General features: G+C 42.6%; 1 protein-coding gene across 1 annotated transcript in view; it reads right to left on the bottom strand.

Annotated features, from left to right (window-relative positions):
• LOC311228319 (PH-interacting protein-like) overlaps nt 1–24,079 on the bottom strand; it is a gene marked incomplete at its 5' end in the record, with an annotated part of 100,949 nt that extends 76,870 nt beyond the window's left edge. Inside the window, 7 exon segments of the mRNA XM_084314228.1 lie at nt 5,986–6,146; nt 10,382–10,480; nt 17,255–17,405; nt 23,448–23,507; nt 23,670–23,699; nt 23,787–23,845; nt 23,956–24,079. Of these exon segments, the coding sequence (XP_084170354.1) occupies nt 5,986–6,146; nt 10,382–10,480; nt 17,255–17,405; nt 23,448–23,507; nt 23,670–23,699; nt 23,787–23,845; nt 23,956–24,079 (684 nt within the window).
• Nucleotides 24,080–24,564: the final 485 nt, after the last annotated feature.

Raw genomic sequence — 24,564 nt, 5'->3', positions numbered from 1 at the left:
TCCCACTCCAGCCTGTATACAATGGACAGCATATAAAATGGTAAATGGTACATTTATATAGCGCTTTTAATCCAAAGCGCTTTACACTTTGTTCCTCACATTTTACCCATTCACTCACATGTTCACACACCGATGATGGAGGCAACCATGTAAGGTGCCAACCTGCTCATCGAGAGCAGTTAGGGGTTAACCCCTCCACCCACGTCCACAGCCTAGGTATCATTCTTGACCCCACCCTTTCCTTCCTCCTGCATGTAAACCAGATCACAAAAAAACACCTTCTTCCACCTCAGGAACATTGCCTGTCTACGCCCCTCACTATCCTTCTCTGCTGCTGAAACACTGACCCATGCACTCATCACTTCCCGACTGGACTACTGCAACAGCATTCTGTATGGTACATCCACCAAAATCCTCAACAAACTACAATACGTCCAAAAGTCTGCTGCTCGCATGCTCACCTCCACCCGCCGCTCCGACCACATCACCCCCATCCTCCACGATCTCCACTGGCTCCCCATCATATACAGGATTCAGTTCAAAATTTTACTCATCACCTTCAAAGCCCTCAACAACCTGGCCCCCTCCTACCTCTCTGATCTCCTTCCCCACCACACGCCTACCCGCTGCCTCAGGTCCGCAGATGCTAACCTCCTCCAACCCATCAGGACTAAGCTCCGGACCTGGGGCGACAGGGCCTTCGCTGCAGCTGCCCCCACCCTCTGGAACGCCCTGCCCAACCATAGCCGTCATGTAGACACCCTCTCATCATTTAAAAAAGCCCTAAAAACCCACCTTTTTACCCTTGCCTTCAAGCCTTGAACTCCTTCCTCTCTCACCTTTTATATAATTTTTTATTTAAAATTTTTCTACTAAAACTGTATTGTTTATTTTGCTCTGTAAAGTGTCTTTTAGCATTCGGAAAAGCGCTATACAAAATGTATGTATTATTATTATTACAGTTTGAGTAAAATTTACTGTAAGTAGTACACAGCAGCTGACCGACAAAACGACAAGAAAAAGAAGATGGTAGAGTTCTCTTTTTTAAAGGCGGCAGCTCGACACCCAGTCAGTAGTTATGGCAACGTGAAGGAGAACAAGCCACATGAACTAAACATAGGCCGGGTTGACAACTTGACACTCAGGTTCACACACACCTTGAAACCCTCACCTCAGTTAGTGAGACAAGGCACCTCCTAGCAAGTTTCACTACTTAACACTTTGATTGCCACTCACGAGTTTTCTCGGATTTATAATAGTTACGTTGAAAGCCACTCACGAGATTTCTCAGATTTTTTTTTTTGCGATCTGAAATCATATTGCATCACACAAGCCTACCCTAGCCTACCCAAGGACCGCCGGCGATCAGATGTGAAAAAAGCGCCCCCTATCGTCTCCCAGATGACATCAGGGATTTTGGAATGGACTCAATGAAAATGTATGGGGGAAAAAAATTATTCCAGTCCACATTTTCCAGTCCACTGATGCAGCCGGGGTTACCAGAGTTCATTCTGGATCCTCTGAGCGCCGCGGATCATGAGTTCTACTGTATACACCAGCGTTTCCGTTAGCCGGTAATTACCGGTATTTGTCCGGCAAAATCTCCTGAAGTCCGACATATTTAATTTCTCCGGTCTTAATGTCCGGTGAAAATAATTCCCTGAGTCTAAGCACAATTTGATTATTTGAATTGTATTAAAATAGGCTAAAATTAAATAGCCTATGCGATGAACGAAACGATCATTACATTTGTTTCCTCGTTGCTTCTAATAATGACAACGACGTTGTCAGCGAGAGCTTTAAAAACGTAGGTCTCGGTTCGCTTCATCGGACCAAACGCGAACCAAATATAGGAAGTGATTATTATTACCACTGCTCGCAGCACTCACTGCAAAACAAGCACACTGCATCTAATCTCTCTATCTATCTATCTATCTATCTATCTATCTATCTATCTATCTATCTATCTCTCTCTCTCTCTCTATGTCTGTGCATCTTGGGAAGAAGGAAGAAAAAACGCGGCTTATTATTATTACCGAGGCGCGCGGCTTATTATATTATTAAAACGGCTACTTGTGGGCACTCATAAAAACACCGTGGTCTACAAGTTGTTTAGCGAGAGGATGGTGGTAGGTAATGTGCTTCAATAGAACAATGGATCAATGCCATGTCAAAACTCGGCTCCGCTGATCTGGGCTCCGCAGTACACACACAGACACACACACACGCGCGCGCGCACACACAGGATCGCAGCCACACACACATTTCCACTGTCCAATAGACAAGCGCCCTTTTCGACCGCGTGACATTGAGGTGGAGAGAGTAGTCACGCAAACCACGATAATGTTGCAGTCTCTCTGCTTTCTCAGTTCTTCGCTTGATATAATTAATACAAATGTCCAATATAACGGAATTCGTTAGCTCATAAAAATGTGATTATAACAGACTGCTGTTCAGTGTCGGACCGACTGCCACATACGCGGTCTATTTTATTTCAAGTCAGCAGCAGCACGGAGACGGAGTATCGAGGGACTTATTTTATTTGGAATATATTAATGACTGTATACGCAAAAGTAGCCTAGTTTTAAGTAATAATATTATAAATCTACATGCCTTGAGGATGACATGAGCCTGCCTATCAATTGTTTTAAAGCTCAATAAACTATGACCGGAATTAATCTCATTTGTCCGGTAGTTGAAATCTTGCAGGTCACGGAGACCGGCAACAATTTTTTCTAACGGAAACCCTGGTATACACGTTAGATCTATACACTTATCGATTTTTTCGAATGGTGATCAGGAATTGGAATATACCAGTTGGATACCATCTGATGTCAGGTAAGGAATCTATGTTATCAGTGTTAGGATAATCAGACTCGTTTTGATGAAGATATAAGCTTTTTTCTGATATGTGCTCTATCGGTTTCACTGTAAAATCCATGAGGAAATGAAAACGGCTATTATCAGCGCGCGCCTCGAATGGGCGTGCGTGTACGTATAATATTGATCATCTAGCGTTTATTTGAAAACGATTCATGAATAGGCCGACAAATATCAACGTTCTGGAATATTCCAGTAAAAGACGATTATCACAGAATGGCCCAGAATGGGCTGTTTTTTTACCTCAAAACGGGTGCTTTTCAAAATGCTCTCAAACGGAAATGAAGCGATAAAAAACCAATCTGCCTTGACAGCACTGACTGGAAAATGATTCTTTGATAAGCGACGGGCAGATTAGACACATAATTTAAAACATAGATTAGGCGATATTAACGTTAACATTGAAGTGGATGGTGGCATTCAAGCACTAAGTCGTGCGCCCCCTGGTGGCACTGAAAGTGTTAATATAACAAAGAATCCATAGGATCACCTAATCTCTTCCATCTTATTGTCCCATGATAATGAACTCACTCGTAGTGGCCAGCCTGGCCCCCAGTAATCAATATGACCGTTCACTAACCGATCGTTTAAACAAATAACTCATTGATCAGACATGATCGCCGTTCACTGACTATGGTTAATCACTCAGCCGATCAATGACGGACATAACGCAGAAGGCTGAGAGGAACAAAATACCAAAAATAATAACCCAGAGGTCTGAGCGACGGGTCTACGCCATGAAGCTAGATGTTAGCAGCATAGCGTTCATTCATTTAGTTCATTGGCGACAACAAGCAGCTATCATGCAGGGACATGGAGGGTGTCATATTTAAGTCAATCAGCCCGACTGCAGCAAAAGCCAAGAGACTAATACATGAAGAGGTCCCAAAATAAGAAAATATATAAATAAAAACAATCTTGTTGTTCGTTGTTCGTCAGAAGGGTCAGAGGCAGAGAAAGGTCGTCTTGTGATGTAATGGAATACTATGAACAGGCTGTTACTTAAAGGAGTACTTCACTCAAAATTATAACTTATATACCAATTACTTTTATTTATTTTTTATTATTATAATTAATTTTCTCCTTGCATGCCGCCACGGTGAACGTAGAATTAAAAAACGAGTAGCCATACTTAATGAACTGAAGTTAATGGAGATTCAATTTAACAACAAAACTATATAAAACCATCCGTTCACAAACTCTCAAACATCTTGCACTATAATCCAAGTCTCATTTTATTATCCAGTCGCATGCTCAGTACTTCATTGTTTTGCAAATATGTGCCTGATGTAAATTAATGTTATTGTGCCATCACCACTTAAACAATGTGTCATTCTGCAGGGATAATGCTGGAGAGACCAGAGCATCATTCTGCAGGTATAATGCTGGAGAGACCAGAGCATCATTCTGCAGGTATAATGCTGGAGAGACCAGAGCATCATTCTGCAGGGATAATGCTGGAGAGACCAGAGCATCATTCTGCAGGTATAATGCTGGAGAGACCAGAGCATCATTCTGCAGGTATAATGCTGGAGAGACCAGAGCATCATTCTGCAGGTATAATGCTGGAGAGACCAGAGTATCATTCTGCAGGTATAATGCTGGAGAGACCAGAGTATCATTCTGCAGGTATAATGCTGGGGACCAGAGCATCATTCTGCAGGTATAATGCTGGAGAGACCAGAGCATCATTCTGCAGGGATAATGCTGGAGAGACCAGAGTATCATTCTGCAGGGATAATGTTAGAGAGACCAGAGTAATTATGTTAAGTTATAATTTTTGGGTGAAGTATTCCTTTAAAGCGGCATGAACCACACACACACTTACAGACTTACTAAAACAAAGAAGATGAGACGCTCTCTTAGGCTTCTGGAACACTGAGAGGCGTCCTGAGCCTCACTCCAACAGAGTGCCACAGCTTGCATAATAACAAGCACAGACTATCTGCACAGCTATGGCTGCGTCTACACTAGCTGAGACACCAACAGCTGTTCCTGCTTGACCAGGGAAATGAGAAAGAAAGAAGAAAAGAGACTCTCTCTCTCTCTCTCTCTCTCTCTCTCTCTCTCTCTCTCTCTCTCTCTCTCTCTCTCTCTCTCTCTCTCTCTCTCTCTCTCTCTCTCTCTCTCTCTCTCTCTCTCTATCGTTTCAGTTTCTCTCTGAGATTTCTCTGAACTCTCTCTGAATTATTCTCCAGCCAGTATGTACCATTAGATGCTATACACATCTGCAGGGAAATTCACATTGAATTTATAAGCAATACATGAACGCAAACATACGGAAGGAAGCGTATTGCTGCCACACCAGAAACAGAAAAGAAATATCCGTATCGCGTTATTATAAGGTGATAACTTATTGTTTTAACATAAAACGTTTCACGTTATAATGAGTGATACCAACTTATCACGTTATAATGTGAAACGTTTTATGTTAAAATAATAAGTTATCATTCCATAACACCGTAGAATACACATTTACAGACTTTTTTTTAATATGGTCCATTTGCATGTTCTTGGTATCTGATTCTAGGGACATCTATCAGGGAATGTATTCCCAGTGTCAGAAATACTGTGTCTGTTACTAGGCTTGAGTAAATTGCAATGAACCAAATGAGAATATCAATAAAAAATTTTGACTGTGAATAACACCATGCTAAAATTGACCTGAAAAATCTAAGCAAATTAATAAATGGAAGATGAGTAAACAGAAGGTTTTGTAGATACAGTTGAATTCTGCCATCCGGACACATGCCATTTGAAATATGATTATAGAATATAGAATATCAGGCATAAAATGGTTATGCGATTAAAATGTGATTAATTAGATTAATTAATTATAAATCCTGTAATTAATTAGATAATTTTTTTTAATCGCCTGACAGCACTAGTTATAACGTGAAACGTTTTATGTTAAAACAATAAGTTATCACATTATAACGTGATACTGATCTTTTTTTTCTGTTTCTAGTGTGGCAGCAATACGCTTCCGTACAAACACACACACACACACACACACACACACACACACACACACACACACACACACACACACACACACACACACACATATACAAACACACACACACAAACACACACACTGCTTACAGTGAAGATGCGGCGTCCGGTGCGGTCGAAGGTGACACAGTAGACGGAGGACAGGTGTCCCAGAATCCTCTTGTGCATCTTCATGTGTTGGTAGACAGCTGTGGGCAGCAGCTGCCGGAGGCGGTAGGAGCCGTTCAGGCGCCGGCCGTGGCCCGTCTCCACTGCGGAGACAGAGAGGCTGTTACATTACACCGATACAGCTGTTTACACCACACGATACAGCTGTTTATACCAATGGAGTGCGCCGCCGGTTTCACAGAGCTTCAAATTCAAGCACTTTCCCCCCCAAATTCAAGCACTTTTCCTTCCAGATCATTTCATTCCAAAAACACATCCCTGTGATTTGTTTTGATTGGGATGGAAAATGGCACATATAGAATGTGCATTCTTTCAGCAAAATATGACTGAAGTAGAATTTAAAAAGCAACTGGAAATTTTTTACACCACTGGATTTTTACACCACCCAGAAAACACAGGAAAAAACGTTTTCTTCTTTATTCGACCAAACTGATCATAGATTTGAAAGAGAACTGGAAATGCCTCTTTGGTTTGATATCAGGGATGGGAGTCAGCAGGGACCTGCCGATTCGATACTATCACAATAATCGGGTGCCAATTCAGTATCTATTGCAGTTCGATATTTCCTGCAATTTGTGTTCACTTATTTTAACACTGGACTAAATAATAACATACTTCCAGAAACAAAGCATTATCACAGTTTACCTGATGCTTCTCAGCGTCTTGCGATTTAGGCTGCGGCTACATTGATCCGTCACTGAACGTCACGAGTGAGTCTTTACAGAAACAACAGCTTTGCGAATGATAACGTATACGTCAGTTCCAAAAGTTCAGCCTATCTGAGCTTTTCTATCAGTCAAAACGGACATAAATCTGGGTGAGACGTACACATCATCAGCCCTGTCCAACAAACGGATACTCCTAATTGAAAATGAATTAAAAACAGCCTTAACGCTGTTAGCCTTTTGGTGAGGCCTATGCTAATTGTTATGGATTGACATGGGACTGGTTAATGTATGATGGCTAGTGCTAGAAGCTAGCAATTAGCTTATTATGTTGAATTTATATACAAACCATAGCTGGTTAGCTAGATTTAAGCCCCATTGTATATTCCAGATTATAGTGGAAGCCCTGGATGAAGCCAATGTGTAGCAGCAACCAAAAATTACTTTAGATAAGTAGGCTACAAGCTACATTTGTGTAACGTTAGCTGGCTTCTAGTCCTCAAAACAGCAGTGACAAAGTTCTTCTGGTGTTGCTTTTGAATGTGGTTTGGTCTCTATCATTCAAAACAGTCCCTCGGATGAGACGCTAAACCGAGGTCCTGACTGAATCTCGGTCGTTAAAGAACCCAGGACACCTATCACAAAGAGTAGGGGGTTCCCCGACGTTCCTGGCCAAATTCCCAATCAGGTCTCTGATATCAAGGCCACCTAATCATCCCTTCCCCTTAATTGGCTGATATCAATCCCTGTCTCCTGAGCCATTCAGCCATTGTTTAGTGTGCTGTGTGCCTGGTGCCAGTGTATGCCAGCCATTGAGCCTGCATAGCCCAAGGTTGGGTGCTACCAGTGGTGGTGAAGGAGTTTAGGAGTTTTATGTTTAGGTAATATAAAATGCTTCGAAATAAAATAAAATTACATGACATACTGTAGGCTACCGTCACCCGGGAGATGAAAACTTTGTTTCAGTCTATGTTCATTTGCCCGGCTATGATATAAAGCAAGCAAAGCGTAGCAGTACATATACAGCTGAGAACCAGCAAGCTGCCTGGTAACTAGGGCTGTCTTAAATACTTCGAAGCTTCTGAGCTTCGTTCGATGGGCATGGGATTCGAATATGAAAATAAAATTTGAATATATATTAAAAAAAGAATTAAAAATGTATATATATATTTTTTTTTTGTGCAAAATCAACTCTGCCTCTCTTTGTTAACTACAACAATCAATGCTGTTTGTTATTTAAGATGAGGTCGGACTCGGCACTGACAGATTTGTGTTCATTGTGCTGCTTTTATAAAGCCTCAAATGACGGCTTACAATATTTCATGAAAGCAAAGTGTTTCGTTTGTCTAAGATTTAAAAAGGTTTAAACTTTACAGCACTGACAAAGCTGAACAAAGTGCTGTACAAGTCCCACAACATAAAAAAAATCAAATAAAAAAAAAATATATATATTTAAATACAATTTTTCTTTTTTTTTCTTATCTCGAAGCTTCGAATTAAAATCGAATCTCGGCCCCCCGAAGCTTCGAATTCCAAAAGAAATTCGAAGGTCAGCCCTACTGGTAACATTAGCAAGCAAACAAACTGGTCAAGTCAGTCACTCTTTCGAACAATCTCCTTCACTTCCTATAGTCTCACACAACAAACATGGCTCTCCTTGCTTGACCAACCCTGCCTCGTAACATCCATTTGAACAGATAGAAAACACAGACAACAGAGAACCGAGAGAGAAAGATGGGCCATGTATGCACTGAAATGCTTCCCACCTGAAACACCAGAAGAGGGAACAAGTATTTTGTCTACTTTTGTCTACTGTGGCAAACTAGTGAGTTAACATCGATTCAGGAGGCAGCGCGGCAATATGAAAATCATCGTGATACTTAAAGTGAATAGATTGTTTTTGTCCCATGACTCCCATCCCTACACCCATGCTGTGGCTTTAACGCCTAGACTACTGCATCACATGCTGCAACCCCCTATGACAGCATTATTATACAGGCTGAACCTGTATGAAAACACCAATTACAACCTCTGAAATTTGCCACAAAGGGAGGGAGTCCAATTTTATAGCTAAAAAGAAGCCTTGAGCAACATCACACAAACGCACCACTCGACACCGGATAAGGTGGAAACAGCTAGACCATTACCAACTGCACACCCAACAGTTACATGAGCCACTGATCATCTAAACGTGTCCGTGGTCTATAGAAAGTAAAATAGCTCTAGTGACACATAGGAAGAGTCAGAAAAGAGGAAGGACAAACACATAGCGCCTTGAAGTGGTGCCTGCTGTTATATTATGAACTAGCCTATATAATGGTTTTGCGAGCACTGTCTGCTATTAATATATTTTATGAGCCTGCTCATTTCCGCTTGTGATAGTAGTAGCATAAACCTAATCAAGCACGCTTCCAAGCACTTTATCAATAATTAGCAGTAAGCACTTTACAAATCAAGTGTTTTAAGCCGCTGCAGACACAATGCAAACTCAAAAAAATAGATGTAAATGAGGATGAGATCAGATCAGATGAGTTCACTGGCGTAAATATCAATATGCAATCCACCCGGGCCCAGAGTCTGTCTGGGGCCCATGTAAGAAGGCCATTTGTTGCCTTGCTTTGTGATAACTGGACTTGCAAGAAGCAAGTGTTAGCAGCTAAATGTTTAGCAAATCCAAACAACAACAAAAATCGCTCAAAATAGGAAGGAAAAGAGAACAGGATGAGTGTATTGCTGCTAAACTGACAAGATTAGATGCTGCTTCATCGAATGCTAGCTATGTTGACGTGCAGCCAGAGGCTAACACTAGCTCATTATTGCCAGTGCCATCTAGCTCCAGAGGTTTAAAGAGCAGCATGGGACAAGAAAGACTCTGTGGATTGTCAATACTCTGAATAGAGAACAGCAGAGCCAGGAATTTGGACTCCATTCTTCCAGTATGGCTGCCTGTAACCACTTTCAAAAGGAAATGCCTCATTTCTGTGCAGTGGTAGAGCAGGTAAAACACTGGACAAGCCTGGTATTAATGTTCTACTGTTACTTGTTTACAAGATCCAATAATAAGACACTAAATTATTATTATTATTATTTTGCACATTATTTTGACGTTGTCTCTTCCATTGCCATGTACACAACAATGGTTGCTATGTTACAGGCAGCCATGTTGGAAGACAGAGACAGAGAACTACACAAACATTCTGTGCAAGGCCTCTATTCTGCTGTTATGTCAGAGCACCTGAGGTGCTTAAAGGTAGAATCTGTAACGCCATAACGCCGTCAAACAGTGACCTCTAGGCTTTGTTTGCTTTTTTCTCTCCTCTGGTCTGTGGGTTGGAGTTTAATATTCTAGTGTGAATTTCTCCAGACCTCCAGACTTCTCTTGGCAGGGCCTACATCAGACAGATTTTTCAAATCACACAATTTGCCCCCCAACATAACATTTCTGTGCTTCTTTTGGCCTCTTGTTGCCAGCAGACACAATTTGTCAGTTGAACTATAATTGCAAATAAATAGTATTTACAGTTATTAAATATCTGAAGTAGTCCCAGCTTTGACAAATGCCACTCGGTCCCCCTTGTGGCAAAGTGGCTATTACATCTACACTTCAGGCCAAAATCACATCCACCAGGGAAGACAAATCAAAGCCCTCTTACCAATGTTGGGTGGGCTTCCGTAGATGATGGGCGGCTCGGGTGGCCTACCACAGTGCAGCGCAGCCAGCGCCGAGCCCTTCCATACAACATGCTTGCAGCCTGTGGGGTGGACACACACACAAGTGTACGACACAATTACAAACCTACAAATTCTATGGATTGTATTGTGATTATGAATGCTAAAGATAATTGCTTTTGTATAATTTGCTTAATGATATATGCTTGCTTGCATTTGCACTTGTGAGAGTGTACGTGTATGAGTACCATGGGTATTTTGTATTTGTGTATGCGTGCATGTTGAGTATGTGGGTGCCACTGTATGGCATTCGTAGGGGAGTAGAGTTTGAAAATGTGCACGTGCATTGAGTGTGTGTGTAGGGTTGGGCACCGAGAACATTTTTTTTTTTTTTTTTATTATTATTACATTTTTTATTCTTATGTCACATGACTTTGTTTTATTTTGTTTCATATCTCAACACCCACCTGGGCTGCAGCTCTTTGTTTTTTAGACTGCTGCCCACTTGCAATGTTATTTCAGCAGGTTTCAGTTTATTAACACATTGGTTGCCAGCAGGGGTGCACGATTTATCGCTTGGTTGCCACCACTCTAATCAATGAGAGGGCGAGCACATTTGCGAACGCATAAACTATATCTTGAATTATGGCTATGTGTCTAATACACCCGTCGCTTATCAATGACTTGCTTGCAGTCAACATGTACGAAACGGATTGTTTTTTCATCAGTACATTTCCGTTTTATACCGTTTTGAATACGAGTATAGTTTTGAAGATTTCTAGTGATTCCAGAAAAATCCGCGAAAATAGCTCTTTAGTGGAATACACAAAACACGTTGTCATTTTTCGGCCTATTTATGAATCGTTTTCAAATAAACGCTAGATTATCGATAGTATATGTGTACTTATGCACGCTAGAGAAGCGGGCTGAAAAATCGATTATCCATGACCTGGTCAACGCTAACGTCATACATGCACACACATACACACACATTGTGAAATCTGTGAAAAAACATCTGATTACCCCAAAACTGGTAAAATAGATTCCTTACCTCAGATCAGATGTTCTGCAAAAAGATTATTCCAATTCCTGATCGCCATTCCAACTATCGATCGCGTTTATTGATCCAACGTTATACCTCGAAACACATAATCGACGCTGCTCCCAGTTCCCTCAGTGGATGCAATAGTCTCAGGTTACATGGCTCAGAAGTTAAATGTGGAGCCTGGAGTTTTTTTTTCTCATGCATTTTCATTGACTCCATTCTAATGGGTGCAATACCATCCGGGAGACGATAGGGCTCAGAGCCAGTCCCAATGATAATGTGAGGCTGGATGGATGAACATTTTATGGATATCGCTAAAAAAAGAAATAACGATTAAACAACGAGATATCTCGTTGCTGGCACCCAATGTGTTAAGTATTAAGTTAAGAGTTTCATGTACATATGTGCCTTTTCAGTTTTACAGTTACAGTTATTGAAGTTTGAAGTTACGTAATTGAATACCCTAGTTACAGTACAGCAACCAAATTAAACTGTATCAAGTCAACTGACAATGTGAATAGTATGAACAAAATAAAGGATTAGTGGCGGCTGGGTGGCGCAGCGGACATTGCGCTCGTCACCAACGCAAGAGACACCGGGTTCGACTCCGGCTGTCGGCGTTGCCTCCGGCTTGGGCCAGCCATCATACTAACTCAATTGGCAGAGTTAGCGGGTGGAAGTCGATGGGTGGTAATCTGGACGTTGTGGACAGCGACTCCTACAGCTCGGTTGGGGACGCCTGCACAGCAGAGACAGGTAATGGCGGGGGTAGTGTGAGCCTCCCACACGTTAGACCTCGCCAATGAGAGTCCGCGCTGGCAGGTGAAAAGATGTGACAGGCTGCCTCCACATGTATCGGAGGGGACATGTGATGCAAGACTTCTATCCTCCCTACAACCGGCCAGTGAGGGGCACATGCGAGCAACGTTCAAGACAGGGGAGGGGAGAATTGGCACAGCGGAATTGGGATGGGAGAACAATAGAAAAAGAGGAGAAAAAGTGGATACAAAATAAAAATAAATAAATAACTTTTTCAAATACCGTACTTTTCGGACTATAAGCCGCAGCTTTTCCCCCCATTTTTCGACCCTGCGGCTAATATAACGGTGCGGCTTATATGTGGACAAAACCCGAAAATCGAAATAGCTTTTTTTACTGCATTGAAATGTTATTTATCTGTTTTTGCTAAACTTAATACAACTTGTAAATGAGTTAATGTTATTTGTCCGACAGTATTGTGTCCCAATGGGAGTCATTCTCTGTAGAGGTGGGAACTTAAAGCTCAATATAAGAACGGCCATGCACCACCACTCACAGAATCGAGAAAGAGCAATCAATCTGTCAATCCTTTCCGTGTCCGGGCCGGGTGAGGTTTCCCGTGTTGAGTCAAATTAAGCCACAAGCTCCACTCCTTACATATGGTAATTAAACATTAAAACACATGCGGCTTATAGTCCAGTGCGGCTTATATATGTACACATCATTCAATTTAGCTGCTGCGGCTTATAGTCAGGTGCGGCTTATAGTGCGAAAAGTACGGTAAATGTTTTCTCCTGCGAAATAAGCTGTGACCTGTTTTGACCTGCACCTCAAAGAATCAGCATCGAGAATCGTTTAGAACAGGAATCGAAATGGAGAATCGGAATCGGAATCGTTCAAAATTTAAAATGTTACTTGGTAGTAGGGCGGCTACGTGGCGTAGTGGGCAAGGCACTCGCCACGAATGCGGAGACGCTGGGATCGCCTGTTCGATCCCAGTGCTCCACATTGCTTTCAGTTTAGCTGGTCGTCCGTACTAATACACATTGGCCGTATTAGGGGGTGGGAAACTGATGGGTGGGGATCGGGCGTTGTGGACAGCGACTCCTACAGGTCGGTTGGTGCGCCTGCGCAGTAGAATCAGGAAGTGTCGGGGGCAGCGTGAGCCTCCCACGCGTTACTCCTCGCCACTGAGAGATCGAGCTGCGCAGGTGAAAAGATGCGACTGCTGTTACCTCAAGTACCGGAGGGGACTTGTGCTATGTATGACTTAGTCCACATTGCAGCCGGCTTGTGGGAGGCAAGAAACAGCGTTCGTGACAGGGGAGGGTTGAATTGGATGATACGAAATTGGGATGGGAGAAAATATAGAAAAATGGGAGAAAAAGTGGATAAAAAAAAAATTACTTGGTAGCACGCCACCAGCAAAAATTTAGGAGCACCCACCAAAATGTAAGGAGCACCAACAATATATAATGTAATATATATTTTTTTATTGATAAAAAACGACTATAACAGTTAGGGATGGGTATCGTTAGGATTTTATCGATACCAATACTCTTATCGATACTGCTTAACGGTTCGGTACTTTATCGATACTCTTATCGGTTCTTTTAGATTATTATTATTTAAAAGAATAATTATACATTTATTATTTGAACGTCTTAAGGCTATATGTGTACTTGATGTTTGTTTGTTGTGTTGCATATTTGAAATAAACTTCAATCAAATCAAACCCCCCCTCTTAACACATTCCCGGCCATTGGGGGCCGTCTAATCTCACGCTAAACGGCCAGCATTTCAAAACAGACTTGCATTGTGCGTGAGGCTGTTTGTAGAGCTAAATCTATACTTTATAGTATTGCTATCTGTCCATTCTCATTGTCAATTGAGACCATAAACCGTCCCTTCAAAATGGCTTAAAGAAATAATTTTTTCATCAATACGTTTCCTTTTTATAGCCTCGTGAATATAAGCGTTATATGGGATTTGGGCTAGTATATTTCCTGGAAGGCGAGATACAGGGCGCTAAGCTAATAACATTCAATCGAACAGCGTTTCGGCACTACAGAAGCTAGAGCTAAAACGCAAAATGCATATTGTCGGTATTCATGGTCCACCATGAATGCATGAAAGGGGGGGGGGGGGGGGGGGCGGGGGACGTTGTTTCTGATTAATGATTACCAATAACCGCGTTAGTCTCAGTAGCCACATTCGCTGATCGCCTGTTTGGCTATCAAAGCAAGGCCCGATCAGCATGTAATTTACGTGAAAAAGATCTTACTGTGGGCCGGTTGGATCCCCAAAAGGATTTCCCAGTTATCGATCGCCATCTGGTAGATCGATATGTCCATTGGCTGATGATATATTCCTTTACTGCATAGTGAATTCGGCGTCGCAAAAGGTATTCCAAGCTACAGGCTACACGTATAGAATCCAGCTAACTGGAAACTCCATTGAAAGTCAAAAAAAATAATGCACCGTTCTGCCACAGGGAACACTGCATTATCGAGACAGCGCCCCTACGAGGATCTGGCCGGTAATGCACTTTTCAGAATTCCAAGAGTGGGGTAAATCTGCATTGGAATAATAAATGGAATAAAAGCCAAAACAACCTTGCCACTGCCCTCTACCGTTGGATTCGAAACACGGACATGTCCGTGGCCGGGCGGGAATGTGTTAAAAACAAAAACCTGTGTTTAACCTAGCCATCTATAAAACATCATGCTAAAACTGTGAAACAAATGTCCTACTCCCCTAAAGAAAGAAATACATAGCAAACATGACTCAGTTATGCAATAGTGCTGATGCTTTTTATTTGGTTAAAATCTTTTTGTTAATAAGACTAAAAGACTACAATATGACTACAGCGATTTCATGACGGCTTCCTGTCCTCGCATTAGCGTTACATTTTCAACAACAGATTGCTGCTAATTAAACACTTCATGGAAACGGAGTAACGTTAACTTTATGTCGAGTTCATACGTGTAGTGTAGTATGAACTCGACATAACGTTAACGTTACTCCGTTTCTATGAAGTGTTTAATTAAGTCTGTCGCAGATGGATGGTACACTGGTAGCTAGCTAACTTTAGCCACAGCTGCAAAAACGAATTTCAATGATGTTATGAGCTATCAGTAGCTAGCCAGCTAGATAGCGTTAGACAACGCCTCGTGTATTAAACTAAAGTGAATAGTTTACTGGGCCATTGTTTAATGCTTCAGTGATGTTAAAAGAGGAGCTGCACGCTTGCTATCTTCGGTGCAAATGAGACGGTCTGTGACAAGACGGGTCTGTGAGGGGGAGGGGCAACGAGGGCACTGCGTCCCCTCCATACTCATAGCCAAGCTCAGGGACCTGGGCTTGGGCTATGACCTCTGCCAGTGGGTCTTGGACTTCCTGACTGGCAGACCCCAGGTGGTGAGAGCAGGCAACTGCACCTCCTCATCCATCACCCTCAACATAGGGGCCCCCCAGGGCTGTGTTCTAAGTCCCCTCCTCTACTCCCTGTACACACACGACTGTGTGGCTCAGCGGAGTAGCAATACAATCGTCAAATTTGCTGACGACACAGTGGTGGTGGGCCTGATCTCTGCCAACGACGAGAGGGCCTACCTGGAAGAGGTCAAGGTCCTGGCGGGATGGTGCCAGGAAAACAGCCTCTCCCTGAACGTCAGCAAAACAAAGGAGATGATTGTGGACTTCAGGAGGTCGGGGGTCAAGGACTACAGCCCCCTCAGCATCGACGGGGCACCGGTTGAGAGAGTCAACAGCTTTAAGTACCTCGGAGCCTACATATCCGAGGACTTGACATGGACCACACACATTAACAGTGTTGTGAAGAAGGCACGACAACGCCTCTACTTCCTCAGGCGCCTAAGGAAGTTCCAAGTCAGCCAGAAGATCCTTAAGAACTTCTACTCATGTACAATAGAGAGCATCTTGACCGGCAACATCACCTCCTGGTTTGGGAATAGCACTGCACAAGACCAAAGCACACTACAAAGAGTGACACGTTCAGCCGAACGCACAATTGGAGGGGGGCTCCCCACCCTCCAGAACATTTACTACAAGCGTTGCAAGGGCAAGGCTAAGAGAATCATTAAAGACTCCAGTCACCCGAACAACTGCCTCTTTGAACTGCTGCGGTCAGGCAAGCGATACAGGAGTCTCAAGGCGAGCACAGAAAGACTCAGAAGAAGCTTCTATCCCCAGGCCATCAGGCTGCTAAACGAACAATGAATGAACACTACACAACAACAACCACTAAACGCACATAGCACACACATCCACACGCACACACTCACTTTAAACAAACACACTGTAGCACCCACTCCACACACTTATAGCACACACCCACTTTAAACAAACACACTGTAGCACCCACTCCCCACACTTTATATTTATGGATGAAGGATTGCACTACAACTCGTACACCTTACTGTAAATTGTACCTAAAATTGTACCTCATCCCATTTCTGCTTTGCACTAGATAGTACTGTACATTAGTACACTGCATAGTATTGTGTATTGTATATTATATGGTAACTCAGAACATTGTACATATGTCTATACCGAACACTGTGACCTCATTTCTTCTTCTAAATTCATGCTATATTATGTTATTATGTTATTTGATACTATCTTGTCTAGCACAGTCTCTGGAGCGTAACAGTAAGAAGCATTTTGTATGAAAGTATTCTGTACTTCTGTATGACAACTATTAAAGAACTTGAACTTGAACTTGAGCGTGTGTGTGCGTCAACAAGAGATGGGGGGGGGTCGCACCAGAACAATTATTTGCGGTCGCACGAATGCTCCCAATTATATTTTGAGGTCGCACAGATACAATTTCGGTCGCATTTCGAGCCCTGTGTGTGTGTGTGTGTTCGTGTTTGTGTGTGAATGCACATGCTTTGAGTGTGTGTGTGTGCGTGTTTGTATGTGAATGCACGTGCTTCGAGTGTATGTGGCGCCACTGAGACACTGAACGACTCACAGCTGAGCATGTGTGTGTGTGTGTGTGTGTGTGTGTGTGTAGGAATAGACTCACTCTTGTTGGTGCGGAGGAGGTTCTGCCGGCCGGCCCCCAACAGGCTGTGGACCCCGGGCACGCTGGCAGGGACCTCCGTCTCCAGCAGGGGGCACACTCGGGTACATACCTGCAGCAAGTGGTCCGGACTGATGTGTCTGTACAGCTTCACCTGGACGCACAAATCCACACGCATGTTAAGTACATGGACCCCACACATGCATGCACATGTGTACACACACACACACCCAATGAGTATACGCATGTTGGCGCATACTAGGGCTGTCTTAAATATTTCGAAGCTTCGAAGCTTCGTTCGATGGGCACGGGATTCGAACGGGAAAATAAAAATGTAATATATAAAAAAATTTAAGAAAAAGATAAATGAAATTTTTTTAATTATTATACTTTTTTTCCCATCTGCAAAATCTTGCGCCTCCAATGCAACGAACGTCATACGCCTCATTAACTCTGCCTCTCTTTGTTAACTACAACAAGCAATGCTGTTTGTTATTTAAGATGAGGTCGGACTCGGCACTGACAGATTTGTGTTCATTGTGCTGCTTTTCTAAAGCCTCAAATGAAGGCTTACAATATTTCATAAAAGCTAAGTGTTTTGTTTGTCTAAGATTTAAAAAGGTGTCCCGACCCATATAAAAACACGTCTTAATAAATAATTTTGTCTAATTCTGCCTTTGTCTCTATTAACTACATATAAATATTTATATAATTGTTTGCTTTATATACGATAGTTGCAACATAATTATGTAATGTAATGTTGTTGGCTGTGTAACGGAGAGCAGCCGCCCAGGCAGCGCAGCTCCCGACTCATTATTAATTTAATTAATTAATCCAATCCACTTTATTTATAGAGCACATTTAAAAACAACAAAGTTGACCAAAGTGCTGTACAAGTCCCACAATATAAGATAAAAAAATTATAATAATAATAAGAATGATTAATTCTTTATTTTTTTTTATCTCGAAGCGTCGAATTAAAATCGAATCTCGGCCCCGAAGCTTCGACGGCCAAAAAAAGCTTCAAAGGTCAGCCCTAGCGCATACACATTGATTGCATGATTAACGTTTAACGTTGTACACTACAAACACATGTTATAACTATAAGGAGGCTACTAGGTGGGCTATTAGGGCAACCTTAGTTGATTAGTCGACTAACCGGTCATGCGATGTCAATCAAAAGACTGTTTTTAAATGTAGTAATTTATTGTGCTTTTTTCATGCAGAATGAGTAATTTCTTAGGAAGAAGTACATTCATTACTTTCCGAAAGGACAACAACAATTTACAGATTTATCCATTGAACTATTCAATTAGTCCACAAAATCTTATGACAATTTTGTCAGGATAAAGTCATAAGTATATGTCCCCCAAAATGTGTTAGTTCTGCAACTTCTGCTCCTAAATATCTCAATAGCAAAGATGTCCTCCTGGACTGCAGTTATACATTATAGCCCGTTCAATCACAGTCACACACCGACAGCGGAGGAAACCCTGCAAAGTGCCAACCTGCTCATCGGGAGCAGTTAGGGCAGTGGTTCTCAAACTGTGGTACGCGTACCACTAGTGGTACTTGGTGGTACTGCTGGTGGTACTTGAAAACATTTCCAAAAAAGCTAAAAAAAAAAAGTGGGTACCTAAGTGGGGAACAACCAGGAGATCACTGTGACAGAGAGTAATGCAGTCTAAACAGTCATACATCTTTAATTCAACTTCAGCCCTGATCATAACCATTTATTTTTAGATTTCTTGTAATGTCAGATAAAAAATTAAATACTCCCACTTTTCTGAAAAGAGTTGGCGTTAAATCTGACATTACAAAAAATCCATCAAAATATGTGTTGCTGCTAATCATTGACACATGCCTAGCCTGTAATAATCCCCCCCAGAAAAATGTCCTTTGTATTTGATATATTGAAAATATTTTACTTTTGGTGTTTTTTTTAACAATAATTTGTGATGCCATCACACAAACTGGCATTTAAAGGCTAAACATTCAAAAATGTATTGAATATGTGTTTTCTTTTCTTTTTTACAATAATTTGTGATGCCCATCACAAACACTGGCATTTAAAGGGTAAAAATTCAAAAATGCCTGCACCAGAATGCAGGAAATTAAGTTTTTGTAACAAAATAATTGTGTGTGTGTGAGAGAGAGAGAATGACGGACAATTGCTTGCTGTGTGAGAGAGAGAGAGAGAGAGAGAGAGAGTGAGAGAGAGAGAGAGATAGAGAGAATTAAGTACATTTGCTGAAATACAGTTGTTCTTAATTTTCTCACTTGCTATGTGAGAATGTTAGTTATTATGTTCTCAATGCCCCTTGCATTGTATGAGTTGTGTGGAAGCGTTTGCTAGTTCTAGTGCTATCCCTTTGTACATTGTGGCTGTGTCTGACAAAAGTTAACAATAAATAATGGTATTAGGAATATATTTGCCTCCTGCGTGAACTGTGCATAGCTGAATAGACTGTATTTTAATGCCGGTCATATGGTGGTACTTGGAGAGCCAGCTACGTTCTCAGGTGGTACTTGGTGTAAAAAGTTTGAGAACCACTGAGTTAGGGGGTTAAGTGTCTTGCTCAAGGACACTTCGACACGCTGCCGGGGAGGAGCCGAAATCAAACCGAGAACCTTCTACCAGATGACAGCTCTACCTCCGACCTAAGCCATTGTCGCCCCCAATTATGTGAATTTTATAATGCCTGAAAGACAATAGTGCTATGACACCAAAATGTATCCAACATTAACGATATGTCATCATGTCACTAACCAATTTTATTCTTGGTAGATAAGAAATAATTGTCTTTGGCCCTGGTCACACCTGACATTTAGATATGTCTTGGGTAATCGCTATAAACAGATATCTGCATGAATGCAGAATCTGTAGGCAAGGGACAGGATTTTGATATCCGATGCACTCGGTTTGTATAAGTAGTACTGCTTTGGTTGCAGTCCACAGCTTGGACAGCTCTAAGTCCAGGTGTGAATGCAGTGCACCCAAGGTAAACTTGAGGACGCACTGAGATCCGATCTCTCAGACAACACTCAGATGACCTGCAGTCTTTCTAAAGGGTCCTATTAGCTGAGTACTGGGCGCTCCACTGTCCACAAATTCCCAGAGTGATTTATTTTCTGTAGATACATTAATTCATACGGGCACAACTGAAACAAGCTGTGATGAGGTTGTAAAGGACGCTTGAGTTAACGTTGAGCAGCAATTTGGAACGAATGAATAAGCGAGGAAAATGCTATGTGATTTTATGATAAGCCTGATCAGCTTTTGTAGACAGCCGTCATCGCCGGAGACACTCATCCTTCTATTGCTTGGAAACACAATTTCTGACCTTTCCCATGTTCTGTAGCCTATACCCGTATCTTCCCAGCTTTCAGGTCACTTGACTTGGAGAACAGAAAAGCTAAATTCATGCAGAATGCAGGCGAGGTGGAGGCTAATATCCACAATGACAATATGGACAGAGAATAACGAGTGGACAGCCCCCATAGATGCTGTGTAAATGGCACTGTTCATTGCGTGGATCGTTCTCGCCTCCTTATTCATTTCAAATGTGAAGAGGGATAAGAGAGAGATACAGAGAGGGAATAAAGATTTAGCAGTACATATAACGAAAATCATAACTGGCCAGTGGGTTATTTAGTGTGATGCTCTTCCATTCTCACTGTCTGGAAGCATTTGAAAAGTTGTGTAGTCTCTCTAAATTAAAAAGATTTCACAGTAACATTGTGAATTGTAATGAAAACACTGCATGCCCTCTATTATATTATCTAATTTGCACTAGTCATGTAGTAATGCAGGCGTACGCCTAAGTGTTTATTTGTATATTGAGCAAGGAAATCAGATATATTGTGTGGCCTATATTGATCAAGTGGCCACTTGAGACAATGCCTTTTAATGCCAGGTGTGAGCAGGGGGGCCTTTGTTTCATGAATAGATATAATGCTAAATGTCTGATTGAGGTCAAAATTTGCTTGAACAAACAAATGATTCTATACTAACATATGCAGCATGCACACAGATAAACAAACACGCACACAGACACACAATCCAGTGAATATCCACAGAGCACAGGATCGCCCTGCTCTCCTAGTATGAATTATCTCCTCTCCTAGTAGTATGAATTCTCTCCATCCTCTCATCTTTACTGCCACCGAATCGCACATATCCACATGCACACACTCACATCATGCATACAATTAATGACCCCTTAATTGCTTTTAACATCGTCGCTGCTTGCAGAGACGTGATCCGATTTCATAAGCATTTGCAGAGCCTATACACATGCGAGTACACAGAGGCACACACACCCACATCCACGCTACACGCCCACTAAAGGCACATGCAGAAAGAGGAGGCGCACACTCAGACACTCTCGCAACATAACAGAAGAATTATGTTGGTGCGTTTCATTTGCTTATGTGTCGTGTCTGTGTATCAGCGAGAGCAATTACAGTGAGCCCTGTGGACCTATTCGTGATTGACTCAGTTTGGCTATTTGTGTCATTTAAAAAATAGGCCATCAAAAATCTATAAATGTTAATATTAATATATATAACTATCATCATCCATCAAGAAGCATCATCATTGTTAGGCCTACTGATTATGATCATGCTGAAACATGTCTATTAATTAAAAGATCCGCAATTAATTACATGTAATTATCATTAACAAAATAACATTTTAATATGGTGTCTTAACGTCTCCTTAATACTTAAAATAAAACGTTGCATGCTATTATGTGCCATATTGATGTACATCATTCTTAAAAAGGAAATAATTCAAATACCTAGCAAATATGTTTAAATTAGCAGCCTAACCGTAATATCTTTAATTATCAGCCTAGTATTATAACCCCTGTATCACTGAAGAAATCATTGTCAAACCGTAGGTTTATTTGACTGCCCCCCCCCCCCCCCCCCTCCCCTGTCTATATTACCCTATATGTTATTACTTCACAAACAAATAAACGCGGGTGATTGTTTACACCGATCGTTCGTTGTTTCAAAACGCCCTAATTCCTTTTGTCTAATAATTAAGGCGACGTCGCGTTTATAAAGACTAGGCGGCGGAGGAATTATCCATGCACGGCCGCGTCACGGCGAGCTCAGCGGCGGAGGGCGGCACGGAGAGAGCGCCGAGCAGGAAGAGGAAAGAAACACACACACACACACTGTCAATAATATTCTAAACGTATAGATTTTACATTCCGTGGAATTGACTGTTCGTGAGAGAGCTCGCGATATATAACGTGTGCCCGTATGTCTACGAGAGGTATCGGAGGAAAAACACCCAAGAAAATCGACTTTGGAAGATTAAGTAGGGCATAGGTCAATATTTGTATCTGTTGATAAAAATATTTAACTTTATAAAAAAATATATATATATATATCGAAAGGAGATTGGGATACACGCCGTCTTCGGTCGATTGGACATAAATACATATTTCAACTATAAATGGTTCGACCCCCCCCCCCCCCCCCCCCCGTAAAGACGTCCTCATCAGATGCGAGCACTATTTGTTTACATGACAATTAGCGCGCAGATTAATAGAGCACTTGTCACATCACCGCTCCAGCGACACTACCTCGCGATCTGCACAGAAAGTGATCTCGCTCTTCTCCGGTCAGTGCTCGCCTCACACTCCTCTCCGAAAACACACTTCATCGGGTCACAAACCTCCCCTGGATGGAGCTGTAAGTAACCTCCATCCAAACGCTTTATTATTGAGATACTGTTTATATTCCCCTAAAAGTGGTGTTTTAACCCCCCCCCCCACACACACACACACACTACAGGGCTGATGCAGGACAGAGCGCCTCCATGTCGAGCTGCTGTGCTGCAGGAGGTCCCTCCTCCGGATCCTTGCGCTCCTACACCACAACAACACTCTCATGACGTACCAACAATTCACACACATTTTTCACAACTATTAAATGTTTTCAGACACGCACGGCACCAAACTCACACACGCCGGGGGGGGGGGGGGGGTGCACCAGAGTCAGGGACTCGACCCCCAGGTGCCCAACATGGGTCCCGACCTGCAGGCAGCACTTTGCCTCGCCAAAGTCCCTTTCGAGGGGTTTCTTTCTCAACTGATTTTTAAAAAAATTGCGGGAAATTCAATTTTTATTTTGCTCTCTACAAACTTTCCCCACTGTTATAGAGAGGCGATCCCCTTACCAAATTCTTGTACGTCCCAGGGTGTTCCTCTCCCGTCCAGTCCAATCTTTCGGGCAGGAGCTGTGGTCGGAAAAACAGCGTCCGCCGTGTTCAGTAAGTGGATCCATGTATTCAGTGGGTGTTTTTAAACATTAAATGGTATTATGATGATCAGAGCAAACCCAACATCACAAAGTACAGTGCAGAGACACGCATCTCTGGCACACACTGCTGCCTGCTCACCTCCTGCTCCTCCGCCTCCCTTATAAGGGTCTAGAAAGAGGGTAAAAACACACAATTACATTCCCAGACAATCTCGGGACGTGTTCTAGATTATTCCCAAATAGCACAAACACCCACCTCGGCTGCGTTCTGACACGGTCCGGCTTCCAGGAACCGGGCTATTAGGAAGTACAGTTCTGTTCGGGGGGGGAGAGGACGGGGAGCTGCGTTAGAGAGGAGGACACCGAGCAAACCGGGGGGGTATTAAAACATCCAGATGACATGTTTTGCTATCCCCTTTACTCACCAGAAGTCAGTTGGGCGATGTGTTTACTGTCTGGAGCCATTGTTGGTGTTGTGTTCGGGTCTCTCTCGGCGGCTGCCCTGTAGCTGTCACTGTTCCTCCGCCAGGCAGGAAGACCATCCTCCATTCAGCTCCACACACACTGCTACCCAGCGAGGCCCGGCGGCACGGCGACTCCTCCGCGCAGTGACGAACTAGTCCGCGCCCTGCGCGGAAAAACACCACCGCTACAACCACCGATAACAATTCATTAGGTAGTAGCTGGATGTACTAAGCGCCCGAGTTAATTGTAGCCACGTCCAAACGTCTGCTAAGTTGCGTTTTCGCTGTCCCAGGCACCCACCCACCCCCACTCTCTCCCCTCCCCCGTCGCTGGAAAAGCGCAAGCCTCCTCCTGCGCAAGAATACGAAGTGGTGTGCGAGGGGAGGTAGAGATATGGCAGAAGGGGAGAGGGAACAGAATGGTCGTTATTACACTGTTACAGCCAGATCACCACTGATACGTTGTAGAAGTGTGTGCCTTGGTGATTATTATTATATCGCACATATATGCATCGATTATCGAATATATATAATCAACCGCATTTCACACGTTTAACCTTCAGATGTAGG

Source organism: Notolepis coatsorum (genome assembly GCF_963971535.1).
Source record: "Notolepis coatsorum genome assembly, chromosome: 5".
NCBI lineage: Eukaryota > Metazoa > Chordata > Actinopteri > Aulopiformes > Paralepididae > Notolepis > Notolepis coatsorum.
Note: the sequence above shows the minus strand (reverse complement) of the source record. Positions and strands in the feature narration are given on the sequence as shown.